At 34.8% G+C, this 17,313-nt stretch overlaps 3 protein-coding genes across 8 annotated transcripts; 2 read left to right on the forward strand and 1 right to left on the reverse strand.

Annotated features, from left to right (window-relative positions):
• The first annotated feature begins 338 nt into the window (after window positions 1-338).
• LOC111313679 (nuclear transcription factor Y subunit A-4-like) lies at window positions 339-5,116 on the forward strand. 5 transcript variants are annotated; one of them, XM_022914346.2, is made up of 7 exons: window positions 339-502; window positions 1,139-1,389; window positions 2,408-2,553; window positions 2,788-2,859; window positions 3,548-3,712; window positions 3,820-4,265; window positions 4,363-5,116. In XM_022914346.2, the coding sequence occupies exons 2-6, from the start codon at window positions 1,176-1,178 to the stop codon at window positions 4,222-4,224; spliced, it is 1,002 nt and encodes a 333-aa protein (XP_022770081.1). In that variant the 5' UTR covers window positions 339-502; window positions 1,139-1,175; the 3' UTR covers window positions 4,225-4,265; window positions 4,363-5,116. The 5 variants fall into 5 exon arrangements, with proteins under 5 accessions (XP_022770081.1, XP_022770080.1, XP_089608261.1 ...); XM_022914345.2 differs by having other exon boundaries at window positions 340-502; window positions 3,820-4,238; XM_089752135.1 differs by having other exon boundaries at window positions 340-502; window positions 2,438-2,553.
• Window positions 5,117-7,893: 2,777 nt separating this feature from the next.
• LOC149512052 (cytokinin riboside 5'-monophosphate phosphoribohydrolase LOG1-like) lies at window positions 7,894-10,708 on the forward strand. The gene is made up of 7 exons (XM_089752136.1): window positions 7,894-8,271; window positions 8,412-8,509; window positions 8,622-8,652; window positions 8,781-8,880; window positions 8,965-9,035; window positions 9,168-9,311; window positions 9,452-10,708. The coding sequence occupies exons 1-7, from the start codon at window positions 8,137-8,139 to the stop codon at window positions 9,548-9,550; spliced, it is 678 nt and encodes a 225-aa protein (XP_089608262.1). The 5' UTR covers window positions 7,894-8,136; the 3' UTR covers window positions 9,551-10,708.
• A 2,354-nt stretch (window positions 10,709-13,062) lies between these two features.
• LOC111313682 (actin-related protein 7-like) lies at window positions 13,063-17,233 on the reverse strand. 2 transcript variants are annotated; one of them, XM_022914352.2, is made up of 8 exons: window positions 17,177-17,233; window positions 16,986-17,063; window positions 16,470-16,685; window positions 15,602-15,743; window positions 14,984-15,228; window positions 13,857-14,040; window positions 13,557-13,624; window positions 13,063-13,410 (listed from the first exon to the last, which is right to left on the reverse strand). In XM_022914352.2, the coding sequence occupies exons 2-8, from the start codon at window positions 17,061-17,063 to the stop codon at window positions 13,258-13,260; spliced, it is 1,086 nt and encodes a 361-aa protein (XP_022770087.2). In that variant the 5' UTR covers window positions 17,177-17,233; the 3' UTR covers window positions 13,063-13,257. The 2 variants fall into 2 exon arrangements, with proteins under 2 accessions (XP_022770087.2, XP_022770089.2); XM_022914354.2 differs by lacking the exons at window positions 16,986-17,063; window positions 17,177-17,233 and adding an exon at window positions 16,783-16,923.
• Window positions 17,234-17,313: the final 80 nt, after the last annotated feature.

Consider the following 17,313-nt stretch of genomic DNA (forward strand, 5'->3'; position numbering starts at 1 on the left):
AAAAAAAAAACTTAACAAACGTTTTTTTCTGTCGTTCGTTTTCCAAGCAATTGAAAATAATAATAATGATAACAATAAAAAAGTGAAGAAAATAAGAAGAAAGGAAAGGCAATTTTCCGCAAGGTGACTTCAGCTTTCTCATTTGCTATTTTTATCAAACTTTTCTTTTCCACATTTGCGTCAGCTAAAACTAACATAATTAAAAAATTACTACTTTATTAATAATATTATTAAAAAATAATAATAATAATAATAACAAAATGTAGATGATAAGATGCGGATTCGATTAAGTGTATAATATCCTATTCCAGTCAGATAAGTTAAGTAAGGTCAAGTTTATTATAATTTAAAAAAAAAAAAATTCTCCTTACCATATTCAATGTTAAGGTTGCTGTGAGAGAGAGAGAGAGAGAGAGAGAGAGAGAGAGCGTCCAGAATGTACAAATTTTTATGACCAATCCAATCCCTTTAGCACCTCTTCGTTCTCCGCTTGCCTCCTATAGTAAGTCCTCTATATTTATCTTTCTTTAAAAAAAAAATTCTCTCAAAAGATCTTTCCTTTTTTTCCGTCTTTGATTCAAAATTTCCAACACCACTACTTTAGAGTTTTAATTTAGCATCTTCTCATTTGTTTTTTTTTTTTTTTGGTTGAAAAAAAGATGATTAGCATGAGAATTATGGGTTGGAATTAGAGAAACCCAGATGCCGAATTTATAAATTGAATCACTTAGTTGTATTAAGTTCGGCTGGACGCTAAATCATGCTCTGTGATTTCTTTTTTTTTTTTTTTTTATAAAACTTTTGAAGTTTTAATTTTTAAATTTCAATTGAATTTTGAATTTCGGGAATGAACCCCCCCTTTTCTTTTTAACATAACGATGTTTATATTATACATATGATTCATGTGTAATTTAGAGATATTTTGCTATGAAGCTTGATGAAACTCGGCATTTAGATTGCAAATAACTTATGTTGTATTAGATGATAACGGGAAATTGAGGTCTTTGTGGAATTTGCTGCTTCTATTCTCCTTATATTTCATGGGAAAATTTCTCTGTTTTGGCTATTTAGGTCTCTAGATTGTATTTAGGGTGCAAATAATTTTAACCTCTCTCTTTCTCTGTTTCTGATTGGTTAGGGGATTTGGCTGCTGATTCCAGATTAAGTTGTGAATAATGCCAGCAAAACCAGGGAATAAAGATCAACGGATGGACCATGGTGCTCAAAGTGTGTTGCAGTCAACTGCCTACTCTGAGCCCTGGTGGAAAGGAGTTGCGCCTAACCCCTTTGGTGAAGCTGCCTCAAAGTCAACTTTTATAGAACAACTAAAGGGTTCAGTGGCAGATGGAGCTGTGCATTCACAGGCTCATGGTGGCATGGGAAATGGGGGTAATTCCACTAAAGAGAATCTGATCACTATTGGATCACAATCTCGGATTTCTAATATTAGTTAAAGATGGAATGCTTCTTTTTTTTTATGCTAAAAAACCACAACATATCGGTCTTGAGACCAAGTAGTTCGTCATTTGGTATTGGTAGACCGATGTTCTTATTTTTCTTAATCACTTTACATCATTGGTGAATCTGTCTCCATTCCTTACACGCTGATAATATGTTATGATTTGACAAAAGGAAGAAAAAGTTATATTGTTTACTTCAAACTAATGTTTACTGTTCTTATGGTTCTTGGTCATTCATTTACCTAATTTTTTATTACAAGAAATGGAAATTTAGCTTAGAAATTAGTTAAGAGGATGTGATCTCGTCTCACAAAATGAAAAAGGGGAAAAGGAAGAAAGAAGTAGTAATGTAAGAGACAAAAGGGTTATTTTGCAGAAGTTCTGTTCTTGTTGTTGCCTTGTTCTTCATAAAATAGGAAATCATGAATCTGCAATATGGTGATTCCTGAGAACGTTTTGAGCCTCTTTAGTGGGGGTGGTAAAGGATTTCTAAATTTTTTCATTTGATGTTTTCTAACTTCACACTGGATAGAACTAGGAGGAACGAGCTTCATATTATTCAAAGGAGCTGTCCTATTTTCACTATGATCTTTAGTAATGCATCATTCCCAATAGGATGCTGCACCGGTATCGGCTCTTGGCTTGCCATTCTTTTCCCATTTTTCTGTATTCTATAAACCTACCTGATATACAGGAGGCTTTTTAACTTTTTTTTTTGGATTCCTCACACATGGTTAGTGTTTTTGGGTGGGAACATATATCCTTAATGTTGATTTTAAAAAGTTCGGATGTGCCATCTTAGGTTGTTGAGGAGAACAGCAAAACCCAATTTAATCAAGGTTGTGGAAATAGCTACCATCTAAGAATGATAACTAGTGTTATGTGATGTGTCTGCTCCTTGCTTGAAATTGAAGCATAAAAACCATGTGCTGCTTTGTATTCGTTAGATATTGATGCAGTCATAGTTTTGGGATCAGATGGGAGAAATGGACAAGATCGTCAACATCTCAAGCATGTTCCTTCCAAGGGACCCGTTTCTTTTGGTGAACACCTTGAACCAAATTCCCAGATGGAACTAGTTGGTCACTCAATTGTAAGGCCTCTCTCTCTCTCTCTCTCTCTCTCTCTCTCTAACACACACATACACACACACACACACAGAGATAAACCCATGCATACATTTACATACATAACAAGGCATTCATGAACTGGCATCCAACCATGTATTTTGGCAGTTAACCAACAATTTGTGTATTCTTTAAATGTCTATTAGTTTGCATTGGTTCTCTCTTTGACTGCAGAAGAAATCTTGCTACAAACTTTTCAGGTCTTGACATCTTATCCCTATTCAGATCCACAATATGGTGGAATACTGACTTCATATGGGCCACAAATGATGGTATGCTCTGAATGTCTTGTTCTCTGGTAAATTGGGTAACAGGAAAAGACAATTTAGTGACTATTATTTTGCAGTAGGTAGGGGTATCCTGTTACTAGAAAATATATTCTTTTTAGCTACAATTTGAATAAGACGATGTATCTTGTCTCCTTTTGCCATGTTATGCATTGCATTACTTTGTATGTATACAACTTTGACAAAAGTTTTTGCAATGGTGATGCTTCTACCTAGGATTATGGCTCATTTGCTCTATATAATGCTGTTGCACTGCAGCCACAAATAGTGCTTAGAAGTTCATATAAAATGAGTTCTTCCTTTCTTTGCTTTCCATGAGAGCAAAATGACCTTATTCATTAATAATTTAAAATATATTTGCTAATTATTTCACAGTTTGTGTACAAATTGAACTATCTTTTTTTTCTTTCAATTTATCCGAAGTATCACTGTTTTTGGCATAATTATTGTTGGTCATTGCTGTAAGACGCTTATTTTAGGAATTTATTTCATTTAATTGTCTTCAAATGAGTTTCATGAGTTTTCACTAGTGGGGATAAAGGTTATGAACTTAGTGTTTTGAAGGTTTAAGAGATGCTTATATGTATTGTAAACGATAAACTCAATGTGTTCTCTTGCTAATTGAATTTGGTATGCCAAAACATTTCTGATAACTCCAACTATGTTGTGCCAGGTGTCACCACATCTATATGGAATGCTTCATGCCAGAATGCCTTTGCCTCTTCAAATGGAAGAGGAGCCTGTTTTTGTAAATGCAAAGCAATATCATGGCATTTTGAGACGAAGACAAATACGTGCTAAGGCTGAGCTTGAAAAGAAAGTCATTAAAGTTAGAAAGGTAGAATTGGTATTTTTAGGTTTTTTCCCTTTTTCTATTTCTTTGTGGCTGGAAGAAATTACAAATTAGGGAGGTTCAGGACTCAATTCTGTTGACATTGACTACAGCCATACCTTCATGAGTCCCGGCATCTACATGCTATGAGAAGGGCTAGGGGTTGTGGAGGTCGTTTTCTTAATACAAAGAAGGTGGATGATGATGTTACCAGTTCCACCTCAGAAAAGGGCATTAATTCAGATGAAAACGTTTCAACCAAATCAGCTCACTTATCTCAGTCAGTGTGTGTGTCTGCTAATGGTACTGGAAATTTGAATTCCTTCTATGTTCAGCAAGAAGGAAATGGGTCACTAGTTCAGGATATGCACAAAGCACAGCCTTTAGCTAATGGTAACAGCAATGGTCGTGGTTTGTCATTGGCATACCACTCATCATCTAATGATGCTGTAGAGGGTAACTACTTTGGCCAGCAGAGGGATATTGTGGAAGGGAATGGGGCCCCTTCAATTAATTGAAATTCCCCCTTGAGGTGGGTGGCTCTCTCCAGCATTGCTCTGTAGGTTTGGTGTTTGTTAACTCCTATTTTTTCATTGTATGATGGACTAGGTTATTGTTTGTTTTTTTAACTAATGGGGGAATACTCTTCTGTATAGGCAAGGTCTTGGGTGGCAGAATCCCTCCCAGAGTGTTGTTCCTCAGGCAATTCATTCTTGGCTTTGGTTACTCATGGTTAAAGGGTTATTATGGGAGGAGATATGCGGTCGTTGGTCTTTTATCTTCATCCGCTAGTAGTTGGACATCCCTCCCATTGCCCTCTTTGTAAAAAGATAAATAGGTGTTGTATCTAACAAGTAATGTGCTAAATTTTAAGCAACTTACATTTTAACGTGTCAAAGAGAGTGAGACTTGTGTATGACTGAGGAGGAGTTTTTAACTTTTCCATCAATGTGGCCTTAATAATGTAAAATGGTGCCTGCTGCTGCTGCTGTCTCCTTCTCTCTCTCTCTCTCTCTCTCTCTCTCTCTCTCTCTCTCAAATGTGATGGCCGTGTGGGTACTGTGTATTGTGTGGAGGATGTGATGATTATTTCGTGGAGAGTGGAAGTGTGCATTTTTCATGGCTATTGACGCCACAGTTTGGCGTGTGTTACACGGTTGGTTATGGTTATTTGTTGAAGTTTGAAACCAAGATAGTTGAATCCAGTTTGTTAGAAGGAAGACTGAATCCAGTTGCGGAATCTACATTCTGCACTTCATTCTCTCTCCCTATGTATATATAAGGAAAGAATTACACACATCAGCGCAAGTGCTATATTTATTTTTACATTTGGATCAAAATGACTAAATGTAAATATTAGGAATTGAATTTTGATTCAATGATAAAAAATCTGGATCCCTCTTTTATGCCTCTCTCTGTATATATATAGCTTTTCAACAAGAGTTGATTAAGATTTAATCAAGCTCAAGCATTGTTGCCTCCGTAAGTATATGAATTACGTAGTTTATGCACATGACTTTCTAAACTTCTGAGGCTTCTTCTGCCTTCATGATTGTGATTCCTCCTCAATTATCCAACAAAAAAAAAAAAAATTTGAGATTCCTCCACGAGACAAGTTAAAATTTAATACTAATACAAGTGGGTTATCATGGGAGAAATATTTGGCATCTAGGCTTCCATGAACCACTCAACTAGAGTCTAAGGCTTCGGTTCACAGTTAATGCTCCTAAAAAGTACATAATTATGTTAAGTATTTATTAGTATTATTTTTTGGCCAAAAGAACGCACTTTCAATTCTTGCATGGAATCCCTATTTAATAATCTATTATAAACTCATCGAATATAATCAATTATCGAATGACCCATGAACATGCAAAACGCACCGCACCCACACTGACACCCACACCCACACACTAGTATACCATACAATAATGTAATTATCTTGTACATAATAAAGCGAAGACGTGGAAAAAATTTGATTGCTAGAAGAAGGCCCATAAAAGAAGGCTAGTATTAGCATAGCAATAATCTTAAGCCCAAAAGTCGGCCCCATAGCATCGAGAGACGGCAGTCACAGAAGGGAAACAAAAACGCCGACAACCAAGGGGAGGATCCCAAAAACCCTACAAGAAATCCATTCGGCTATTGCTCTCTCTCACTTTGTTGAAGAAGCGCTGCTTTGAATCAATTCTTGTTCCCTTTGTTTTCCATCTCTGCTTTATTTTTCTCTCCATATTTCTCTTCCAGTCTATCAAAGATTCTAACTACAGATGTAGATTTATTTTTCACAATCTTTTTTGGTTACTACAAAAATGGGGATTTTTATTTTATTATTTTTTTTAAAAGAAGTTGTCTCATACAGTATTTAAAGGGTGAATTGTTGTGATATGATCCCTATGATGAAATATTTAGTAATCAGAAAATGTGCCTGAAACACACGTGAATATTTGGTGCTCCCTTTTAGTTGCGGAGGTTGAGGAACCAACCAAACCATGTGTTTCAGTTTCATGCTGGGTTGATATTTGGCAAGCCTGAGGGATTGATTCATCACAGCTTCTGTGCCCTTTTTTTTTTTTTTTTTTTTTAATTCTTCTTTTTGGTTATGCATCACTGTCTGATCTTTTCCCTCCATTGCTTTTCCATTTATGGTGATGGGGCATTGCTCGCCTGATAAACAAGTGGATGAAACTTCATCATCCATCCATTTACAAACATAAACCTGCAAAATCAAGCTTTGATTACCTATAGAAAACATCGTTCATTTAAAATCAATTGCTTAACAAATCAAGGATTGAGTTCAGGAAGTTGGAGAAAAGTGGCGTCCTAGCTATAGCTAATTGTCAAAAAAAATTTTAGTGTTACCACTGAAATGAAACTGATCATAAAATAATTGTCAATAATTTATTTCATTTTTGGAAAAAAAAGGAAGAAATATTTTTATTTGTACATTTTATTTTGGACCAAGGACAAATAATATATATGATATGAGGCCAACATGATAGAGTATGATGGATTGAGGGTAGGAAATAAGGTCCAAGGAAGGCTTTGGGTCCACTAACTCATATGTGGTCCAAGTAAGGTTTTGGGTTCATATATATATATATATATAAATAAATATATATAGCAGGGCAATATATGACTAACAAGTGGTGCAGTATAGATAATAGTTTAGATTTAACAATGTGTTCCAAAAGCATTGTCAGAGGCAGCTACATATCGAGCCTGTACTGTTGTCAAATACATTATCTTCTTTGATTTATTTTTTCTCTAAAAATTTTAAAAAAATAAAATAAAAGAAGCTTGGGTTGGGCCAACAGGAATGTATGTGGTACCGCTTGCCATTACCTGTTGATTGCAGAAGGAGTGGGACGTCTCCAATCAGTTTAATTTTTGGCTTTAATTTGTCCACACGCCTAATGACCTCACTCCACCTTCGTCCGAATGTTGGAACCCGTTCCACGCAAAGGTACAACGTAGTGATTTTTTATTTTTCCAAAATGGACAGGTGTCATGGATCAAAATATGGATGAAACAAATAAGTTTAATTGGATCCTATCATCTCAAGTCCATTATTTTTCTAAATTAATAATTAGAAACTCCAAATATGTTTATGTATATGTTTACGCGTACGTAGTTGAATGATTTGCACGTGTAACGACTTTTGAGTAATAGTATTTTCCTAATCCTACTAATATTCCATTGTTATCGAATTATTAAAGTAGCAAATTGAAAAATAAATCTTGCTTGTAAATATGTATGTATATATGATGATCAGTTGAATTCCTTACGTACACATAAAAGCAATTTATTACCTGTAAAATATAATAAGAAGGCGGGTGACAACCGACTGGCGACAAACTAATATGAAAATTAAATAAAACAAGATATGAAGAAATATGGTGAATATCGAAACAGGATGGATGCATTTAGTCACTGGTTTCAATTTCAGTCTATTGGATATATATATATATATATATATATATATATATACACACATATATTCAACTAACTATATATTTATGCTTAAAACTAAGAGTAAGAAATTAATTAATGATCTATAAAATTAAAAAAAAAAAATGCCATTGAAGTGACCAAAATGGACAAAAATGGAAAGGGAATGGCTAAATTCTAAATACTAAAAATAGTTGTATAATTAGAGAAAGGATGATTAGCAAGAGGAAGGATGGAGATGGAGGGGTCTGGCTGGGCACTTCGACGGAAGTACTTGTTTAATCAGACAAAAGCAAGTGTTGATGAATGATTGTGATAAAAGGTGTAAAATGTAGAGGTTCAAAAGCAGGGGTCCGTTCTCCGTCTGCGCCTTCCTTCAAATACTTAATTGTCTTTTGTGCATTTGAATTCTCTGTCTGTTGCTCAAGCATCACTTTTCCAACTCTTTTCTTTGTACAAATATATAGCTTCTTGGCAGAATGGAAAGAGAAGGAACATCCACCACCACAACTGAAAAGAAAAGGAGATTCAAAAGAATATGTGTTTTTTGTGGTAGTAGAGTGGGAAACAAGGCCTCTTTCGGTGATGCAGCTCTTCAGCTTGGTAAACAACTGGTACGTACATTACCTTTCTATGTCCTCAACTTCAGGCACTTTTGCATGCATGTATGTACGTACACTCTGATACAAAATGTTTTGACATCTGATCATATAAATGTATATATGTTGATTGATGTTTCTTTGATCCTAGCTAGGTTCAAAGAAAGATTGATTTGGTCTATGGTGGAGGAAGTGTAGGGTTAATGGGCTTGATCTCTCAGACTGTCTTTAACGGTGGTTGCCATGTACTTGGGTACACCTTTTATCTCTAAAATTGATGCATAGATATTTATATATACTCTTTATGGTCTTGTGGGAAAATTTTCACCTATTTCTCCTTTTTTTTCCCTTTTGGGTTCCTGTAGAGTGCTTCCTAAAGCTCTTTTGCCCCATGAGGTACTATTGTATACATAGATGCTCCATTATTCCTCATGTTGCATACTTTGCCTATTTTTTCATCTCAAAAAGTGAAGCTGGAAGCTATTCACCAAATAGGGAAAAAAAAAAAAAAAACTTCCTTGCAGATATCCGGAGAAACTGTTGGCGAACTGAAAACAGTTGCAGACATGCATCAAAGAAAGTCGGAAATGGCAAAACATGCTGAAGCTTTCATTGCGCTTCCCGGTATGTTTCCTATAAAATTCCCATTTTTTTCTGGGATAATTTGTGGTGTCAATTTTCTTTAAGCAAATTCAAGAACGTACTCAGGTGGTTATGGTACCATGGAAGAGCTGCTAGAGATGATAACCTGGTCTCAATTAGGAATCCACGAGAAGCCGGTTAGTTTGGTCTTCTTCTATTATTAATTACTACTTATTATTGAAAAGTTTGGTTTTTTTAGATCATAGCTTTAAAATTTCTTGCAATTTAAAAGAAAGAAATCTTTCATCTAATTTTGAATTGTGAAACAGGTTGGATTGTTGAATGTGGAGGGGTATTATAACAGCTTGCTTGCTTTATTTGACAAGGGAGTTGAAGAAGGTTTTATTGACAGTTCGGCAAGACATATCGTGGTTTTTGCAGATACAGCTGAAGAACTTATGAGGAAGATGGAGGTATATACATATATCTTACGTAAGAAAAAATGCAGTTGGTTCAGTACTGGTGCTTATAACTTTTAAACATGTGGTGAATTATTGTACGATGACATAATAAAGTTGCAGGAAGTACTAAGGAAGGGTTTGTTATTTTGCAGGAGTACGCACCAGTACATGACAAGGTTGCACCCACACAAACTTGGGAAATGGACCAATTATCAGAGCCTACTGGAAGTGGGGAACCCCCAAGCTGTTAGATCTTAATCAGCAATCTTATATATGCATATATAAGATTTATGTTAGTATATATAGTTCCACATTAATCAAAATAAAAAGCACAGCAAAGGTGGCCCATCTCTCTGCTGGGAAATTCCTAAGATCCCAAATCATGATTACCCATTTATATAGTCATGAATCATGATAATATATATGTTGCAACTCCATTTGAATCAATTGAATAGTGAGAAATTCTTTAAAAAAAAAAGTCCCTGAAAGTACTAATAATTTTTCTTTCCCTCTGTTATGGCCATTCACCACATGAAAAAAACATGCAATATGGCTTGAGACAAGTTGGGGTGGGGCAAAGAGAAGAGAAACGTAGATGGTTATAGCTTTGTGGGTTTTTTTTTTTTTTATTAGGATTGGATTGTCCATTTGCTTTTATATTTTACTGTGTGGAGTATGTTATGAATCAGATTCGGAAGTACGGATGGGATGATTTCGGATTTTGGCTTGATGGTGCGCTGTGGCTGTGTAGTCTTGGGTCACATTACATAATTCACACCTTTTCACATTTGTTTGATTGTTTTTCCCCTTTAAAGCCTTTTAAACTTCTATGATCTTACAGATAGACAATCAGAGGAATGTTCTACTTTTCCTTCTTGAAAATGCAGCCGAATCTCATTGTTAAAAATCTGATCACTCATACATGAAGAAGTGACCAAGTGTCTGCTCACATCAAGTTTAACTTTTTCACCTCATTTTCTTATCCAAATCAACAAAAAAGAAAAACTAGCATTGCTCATGAAACTTTAAAAATGTCGATTTTAGCTGTAGTTTTGGTTTTAGGGTTTTGATCTCCATCTCTAGATATCTAGCAGAATAAAAAAAAATCGAAGACGAGTTGACCAGTGCACTAAAGCCTCAGGCCAACTTCAAGTTTATAGGCTTTGGCGTGGATTAGAAAAAAAAAATCAGAACACTACTTGCAAGCTGAAACCACTCATAGGATACTTATTGAAGCAAGGTTAGCAGCATTGTTGAATTCATTATTTGGAAATTATTTGCTGTCATTTCTAAGAGGCAAAAGGTGGCGTTAACCCCAAGCAACCGGTTTTGGTTTTAATGGCTTGTCCTGTCCCTAAAAAAGAAAAAAAACGCTAAAACCAAATCTTAAACCTACCCCAACTTGTTTCACACCTTTACCACCTACCCCAAGTCCAACGGATGCTTGGATGCTTCTTCTAACAATGTTTGTTGTACTAGAACAAATTAGTCTTCCCTTTTTTCTCCAAGTTTGTGTGAAAAGTAAACTTTAAAAAAGTTTATTCTATATCTGCTAAGGTACATACAAAATTTTAACAAAGTGTGTCTTGTGGGAGAACCTTCTAAGATGAGAATGCAATCCGAGTGCTGTTAATGGATTTCCTTTGTAGTTTTTAGGCTTGTTTCCTTCCTCAATGACTTAAGGTAAATGGTTAATAAAACGTAAAGCTCTTGAATCCTAAATTGCAGGGATCCAATGGAGACCACCCGTTTTTGCCCGTCTCCCCTGAAAAGGGTAGAAGAAAGTACTCTTTCCATGGACTAGCCGCGGGCCATGTTTTGTGGCTTGTAGTTAAAAGTCTCATAGGAAGAATAAACGTGAACGAGAAGTTAAAGCGTCTTTCTTTTCTCAAGGAATAATAATAATAATAATAATAATAATAATAATAATAATAATGAGAATGATTGGGAAAGAAGTTCCTATGGGGTCTAAGGCCTTGGAGCCAATCAAATAATGAATGAGACGGATGAAGATGGCTACGTGATGTAGATGTAGTAGGATGGTCCTATCAAAACCAAACAAGCTGTCATGACTCGTGAAGTACGTACATCACTTGAACCTTTCTTAGTGAATTTGGCTTATAAACTGATGAGAACTTGAGTACCAGCAGCATTAGAAGATGGACAAATCCTAATCCAAAAGCAGAGCAGCATTAATGTTATCATAGCCTGAGCCTCCCTCACAGGTGAGAAGAAAAACATTGTACCAAGTGGCAACCTGCGGAAAAATTACACCAGAAACTCGTGGGAAAATGAATCTGGTCCAGGACATGACCAACGACAACCAATCAACGTCTTAATCTATGTAATTTAAGTTGCCAACTCAAGTCTCTCGCCTTAGTAATCAAGGTTCTCACGATCATGATAGAACAGTTCCTTGACTCACTATGGCTAGCTGCGGTTGTGCTGTGCACACGCCATATTCCATCTAACTTATTCGTGCCTGCTGTTCCTTGAGATTATGCCCGCCTGACTAGAATGATGAAATGGGGTAAATTCGGGATGGAAATAGGTATGTAAGTAGACTGAAAAATGCTGGCACTATGTTTGGATTGAGAGAAACGATAGGAAAAAAAAAAAAAGTAATGAAAATAATTTTTTTTTTTTTGCTTTGATAAATTTTTAATTTAAAAGAAAAAAAGAGATGAAAATTTAATAACTTTTTATTTCTTTTGTAATCTTTATTTTTTTAATATCCCAATCCGAGAAAAAGACTAAGAAAAAAAATTAAAAAAATTTTATTTATATAAAAAAATTATTATATTAATTTTTTTAATATTAAAAACTTAATAAAAAAAATATGATTACATTATAATTTTTTTTATAATTTTTTTAAAGTCATCTCTTTTTTTTTAAGTTCATATGTTTTTTTAATATAAAATTTTTTTATAATTTTTTGATAATTTGATTTTGATAAATGATTGAATATAAATAGTCTTTTTTTGTTTATGATGTGTAATAGTTTTATGTGATTGTATTTTTTATATTTAATAGCTTTTATATAAATATATTATCAAAGTGATAGTGTGCTAAAATTTTAATAATGACTAAAAAATTCATCAGTGCATATTTATAAAATATCTTTAAGTTTCACTTGATTAAAAACTACTGATGTAGTAACAATTGTGAGATCATATAAGATAACAAACATATCTTGATCCAAGAGTGCTTTAAAATCACAAGTAATAAAATATTATAATTGAAAAAAATTATTATAATGAATCATTTCATTTTTTTTTTTACTCTTTATCATGTTAAAAATTTTTTTTCTTACTTTTATTAATTTTAATTATTCAAACAAGAAACATAGATCTCATTTTTTTTTCTTTAAAAAACTTTTTCTTTCCTCTGTAAATATTTATTTTCTTTTTCTTTAAAAAACTTTCTTTTTCTTTCCTCTAAATATTTATCCAAACATTACCTTAGTGATTGAGAGAAGGGAAACTGCTGCAAAAGCATTCAATCAATGTCTTCGAAAGTATTCTTCCTTTTGTTTTCAATTACAACAATAAAGAAGCTTAGAGTAATATCAGAATGCCATCAAATTGTTGCCACAACAAATGGATACATTTAAATTAAGGGGTTTTCGCAATCATTTAAATTAGGCCTTTCATAATAATAAATATTAAGGCAAAAAGGATCATATATAAACAGAGGAAGGAGTCTAGTATGATGAAGATAGCACATAACAATTCTGATTAACTGGATAAATTGCTCCAAGCCAGAATGGGAAATGCTGATCCTTGAAATTAAAGAAATACCAACTCACCTACACTGATATCAGTAACATAAGCGTGCATTTTTCTTCATCAGTTAAACACAATTTTCAGTTCTGGTTTTTCTACAGCCATTAGTATCCTAATATAATACAGACAGAAAGCTGTGAACAAGAACTTAGCTCACTCAAAAGTAAAATTAATCAAAAACACTTTCTATGAACAACAGAAGGTCCAGTCTCATCGTAATCTGCCTTCGTTACATGCTGGTTTTGTGGAAACACCACTTTAGCAAGAATTGCACCTCCCACCCATGCCGAATACACTGTCAAATTCTCTGGCATATATTCTGGAGGCTGCAACAAAAAACTCAGAAAGATTAATGCAAACAATTAGAAAGCAAGGTATACATAATTAGACTGATGTATTTTGCATAAATTTCTACACCATGCGAGAATTTCCAAATATAGTATCGGCTTACATTGGTCATGTAATATATTACCTTCACTAGAGAAGGACGGATAGCAGATGAGCACAGGCTCGCTTCTTTCTGGAACCTATCTTCAAAACCTGCAATAAGCAAAGACAAACATGTTGGCAGCTGTGAAGCAAACAGTCAACATGCAACATATCAACATCAAAGCACCTACACCAACATTTTGCATTCAAAATTCTAAGGGAACTATGTCATGGTTAAGATCATGCCTATGTAAACTATTCTTGACAATTATCTTATATCAATCAAGAAATAATCCTCCTTCATTATCCAAACATCTCAAGGATCAAAGGATATGATTCTCACCAGTCATAGAAGTAGTCCCACCACAAAGAACAGTATTTTCTAGCAGTTGCTTCTGATTCTCAGAAGAAACTGTTGAAATACTATGAACGAGCTGCTCAACAATTCCATGAGTTTCTAAACCCAATATAGATGGTTGGAACAATGCCTCACCATCAGTAAATCTTTCCCTTCCAATTCTTATCACCTGAATTGGCATTTGAAAAGTATTACAATCAGCAACACAACAACTTGGAGATCCTAAATGCAGTAGACTTGACCGGAAACATGGGGCATGCTGAAAATAAGCTAGTGGGATTAAATGTATAACTAGGTTACAGGTTTAAGCAAGGAAAAACAATAATGCATGTAAGACAGACCAGTCACTGAGCGAGCCGTCATCTTATTAAATGAAAAACTAGAGTTCCATAGACTAGAAATCATTAGGATATCTCAATAACTCGTAGAGTGTGCACTAAGCTATTCTCCAAAACTGGGCTCAGTTCTTCAGCTTCTTGGTAAACCTGTAATTTTAATTTAAAAAAATCCAAATTGCAAGTAGCAAGATTATAAATCTCTTCAAGATGTGGGTAAAAAACTAAGAGGTCCATAGAACCAAAAAGGCATATAAGAGGTAAAGGTGTTTCTTTGTTCAGTTTGATAAGCTCCATATCTTGCAGTATTCTGACCATGTTCTGCTGATTCTAATTTGTATTATCTTTCTAAAATTTAACAGCTTGAAGTTTGATAGAAACCATCATAATAAATGATTGACTACACTACAACCAGATACAAGACATAGAATTGATGATGACAAATCATAAAATATTCACCTCTCACATACCCAAAGTCATTCACAAATCATATATTATCCTTGGTCAGTTTTTCTTATCTTCCTTTCTTTCCTGGCCTTTTCATCCTGGTTACAGAACCATATTAAGAACATTCTACTTCTTTTTCTCATGTATAACGTGCAAAATTTCTTACATAAACAACTCCTTATGTCAATCTTCTAGTACTTCAAATAATATGAGAAATAATGAGCCAGCAAATCTTAGGCCGGTCTAGTGGTCCACAGTAAGATTTAAGGACTTAGGTCAAAATCAGAACTTAAACAAGGAGAAAAGAAAGAAAACAAGAAAAAAACAAACCTGTCCATCAGGCAGGGTGTGTTCCTCTGTCTCACATGATTTAAGGGTTCTGTCATAAGCAACTTCATCTTCAGCACAACATGAGAAAAGCTCTTTTAATTTCTCAACGTCAGGGATGCTGAGGTTCACCATAGGATTAGATTTAGCCAGCTCTTGAGCAAGTAACTTTGTCAAATCAATCCCTCCAATTTCATATCTTCTTGAGGCAATGTGTTGGACAGCACCTTCAAGTACCGGGGCTATGTCTGTTGATAAGTGTAAAATTCACAAGGCAGAACACAAAACCAATTAAAATAATATGAAAAAATCTTTGCACTTGAAAGCCAATTGAATGTGATTCCTGATCTATCATCCATAACTAAATTCTAACTCTATAAGATATGCCAAACGCTTACCAGTAAGATATTTTGCTTTCACTTCCTGGAATTACTCAATATTCAAGGCTGTTATTTCTTTTCTTATGCATTTAAAAGAACTTGATACTAATCATTATGCTGCTCTTATTTACACTGATACGAGTAAATGGATTTTAACTTCTCCACTACATAAATGATTATCAAACTAAGCAGCCAAAGAATTAAACCTGACACGCTTAAAGGCATGCATGTATGTACATACCTATCTTCCCATGGCCAATATCAACAGTACAACCTGAGATACGCCCAACAGCATACAGAGATAATACTGCTTGCTCCGATGCATAAAATCCCGAGACATTAAAAGTTTCAAACAGCAATTGCACCAGTTGTTCTCTGACAGCCTGGAACAACAAAAAGTACAATGATTTTACACCATTTATTTACAAGGTGATCAACCCCAAAGAATAACAGATTTGGCTGGAAAGTTAGGGCAAAAAATTGTAACAGAGAATAATTTGGGAGCTTTGATCTGAAGTTGACTATAATCAATACCTAACAAAAGAGCAACAGTACAATAAAATATATCCACAACAACAACATAGCATCCTTCATGGTGTATGTTTGACCAAACTTCCGGAGCAGCTTCTTTATTACAAACGGCTGAAGATGGGCCAAACAACATTCACAATTTTCTAAACGAATTAGTAAATATTTCCTAGTTGTTGCAATAAATTCGATCCTCAACACTTTGGGAAAAAAAGAACCCTACCATAAAAATCATCTTTTCTAGCAGCTGCAAACCGGGTCAAATAAGCTCCAGCTGCTTTTGTTACCTCATTTCAACTCAAGAGAAGTAAAATGGAAATGGCAGGGAATATGGGGATATTAAAAGTGGTTTAACCGTTTCTAGATCCCTTCTACCAATTAAAAGCCAGGATTACAGCAGATAAACCAAATCTGCATTTAGCATGAGACTAGCGTAGTCTATTTTTCTCAAAAATAGGCAAATGTAAAACCTTCGATAGAAGTGCATGTTGTTCATCACCATTCCATTAATTAGAAAAAGATTCACTTGAAGATCAAAATTAGCAAGAAAATATGGAATGAAAAAGATAAAGATGGCTAACCTTGGGAGTATAAAGCGGATCTGTAAACAAGATTTGCCCTTCATTCCCAACTTCCCATCCAAGGCCAGTGTATAGAACATGGTGCAACAAATCTTCCATGGCATCCCAGTCTCTAATGAATCCTCGCACAACAGGATCGATAGAGACATCTTCAAACAGTGAATTATCAGCTGAGGATCCATCCTCAAGTATGCGTTTCATTTTAGTAGGAATTACCTGACCACAATTCAAAGAATTAGAGTGCCATACCTATCACGTACAAGTAATTTAACCAAAATGGAAACACAAAATTAAGCGAAGAGGCGACACTTACTCAAACCTTGTAAAGAAAGAGATTAAAGGAATAGAGAGAGAGAGAGAGAGAGAGAGAGAGAGACAGGTTTCAAGCTCTCCCCAAATCAAAAGCTAAATTTTGGTTTGAGAAACTTTCTAAAGAAACCTTTTTTTTTTTTTTAAATATATTTCTTTGTTGGTGTTTCTTTAACCATTATAGGGGAGATGTTAAAACAAACATACCATGGAGGGAGCCTGATCAGGGATTGCTGGTCCCGCCTTGAGAAGCTTGGAGCCAGCATCGACCACTGCCGCCTCCATCTGGCCACAACGAGCCCCAAAAACCAAAACCCTAACTATCAATCTATAAATAGAGATATGGGTAGGGGAAAAGCCCTAGATTTGATGTCTAGGGTTTTAGTTAGAGCGCTTACGTTGGAGCTCCTCGCTTCAAAACGGATGATGCATTTTGGGAAAGCACAAGTGCCAGTGCCAACTCCGTGTCTACTACCGTCTAGATTTATTTTTTTCTTTTTTCAACTGCGTCTACGTGTGAACTTAATAAATCCTA

Source organism: Durio zibethinus, chromosome 23, assembly GCF_047325235.1.
Source record: "Durio zibethinus cultivar Kanyao isolate XHJ-2024 chromosome 23, ASM4732523v1, whole genome shotgun sequence".
In the NCBI taxonomy this organism is placed as follows: domain Eukaryota; kingdom Viridiplantae; phylum Streptophyta; class Magnoliopsida; order Malvales; family Malvaceae; genus Durio; species Durio zibethinus.

Coding starts and splice junctions, on each gene's coding strand:
- LOC111313679 (XM_022914346.2), top strand. CDS start 1,176: ATGCCAGCAAAACCAGGGAATAAAGATCAACGGATGGACCATGGTGCT. Junction 2,554..2,787: donor AACTAGTTGGTCACTCAATT/GTAAGGCCTCTC, acceptor CAAACTTTTCAG/GTCTTGACATCTTATCCCTA. Junction 3,713..3,819: donor AAGTCATTAAAGTTAGAAAG/GTAGAATTGGTA, acceptor CATTGACTACAG/CCATACCTTCATGAGTCCCG.
- LOC149512052 (XM_089752136.1), top strand. CDS start 8,137: ATGGAAAGAGAAGGAACATCCACCACCACAACTGAAAAGAAAAGGAGA. Junction 8,653..8,780: donor AAGCTCTTTTGCCCCATGAG/GTACTATTGTAT, acceptor ACTTCCTTGCAG/ATATCCGGAGAAACTGTTGG. Junction 9,312..9,451: donor AACTTATGAGGAAGATGGAG/GTATATACATAT, acceptor GTTATTTTGCAG/GAGTACGCACCAGTACATGA.
- LOC111313682 (XM_022914352.2), bottom strand. CDS start 17,063: ATGGAGGCGGCAGTGGTCGATGCTGGCTCCAAGCTTCTCAAGGCGGGA. Junction 15,229..15,601: donor TATTGGCCATGGGAAGATAG/GTATGTACATAC, acceptor ACTTATCAACAG/ACATAGCCCCGGTACTTGAA. Junction 14,041..14,983: donor ACACCCTGCCTGATGGACAG/GTTTGTTTTTTT, acceptor ATGCCAATTCAG/GTGATAAGAATTGGAAGGGA.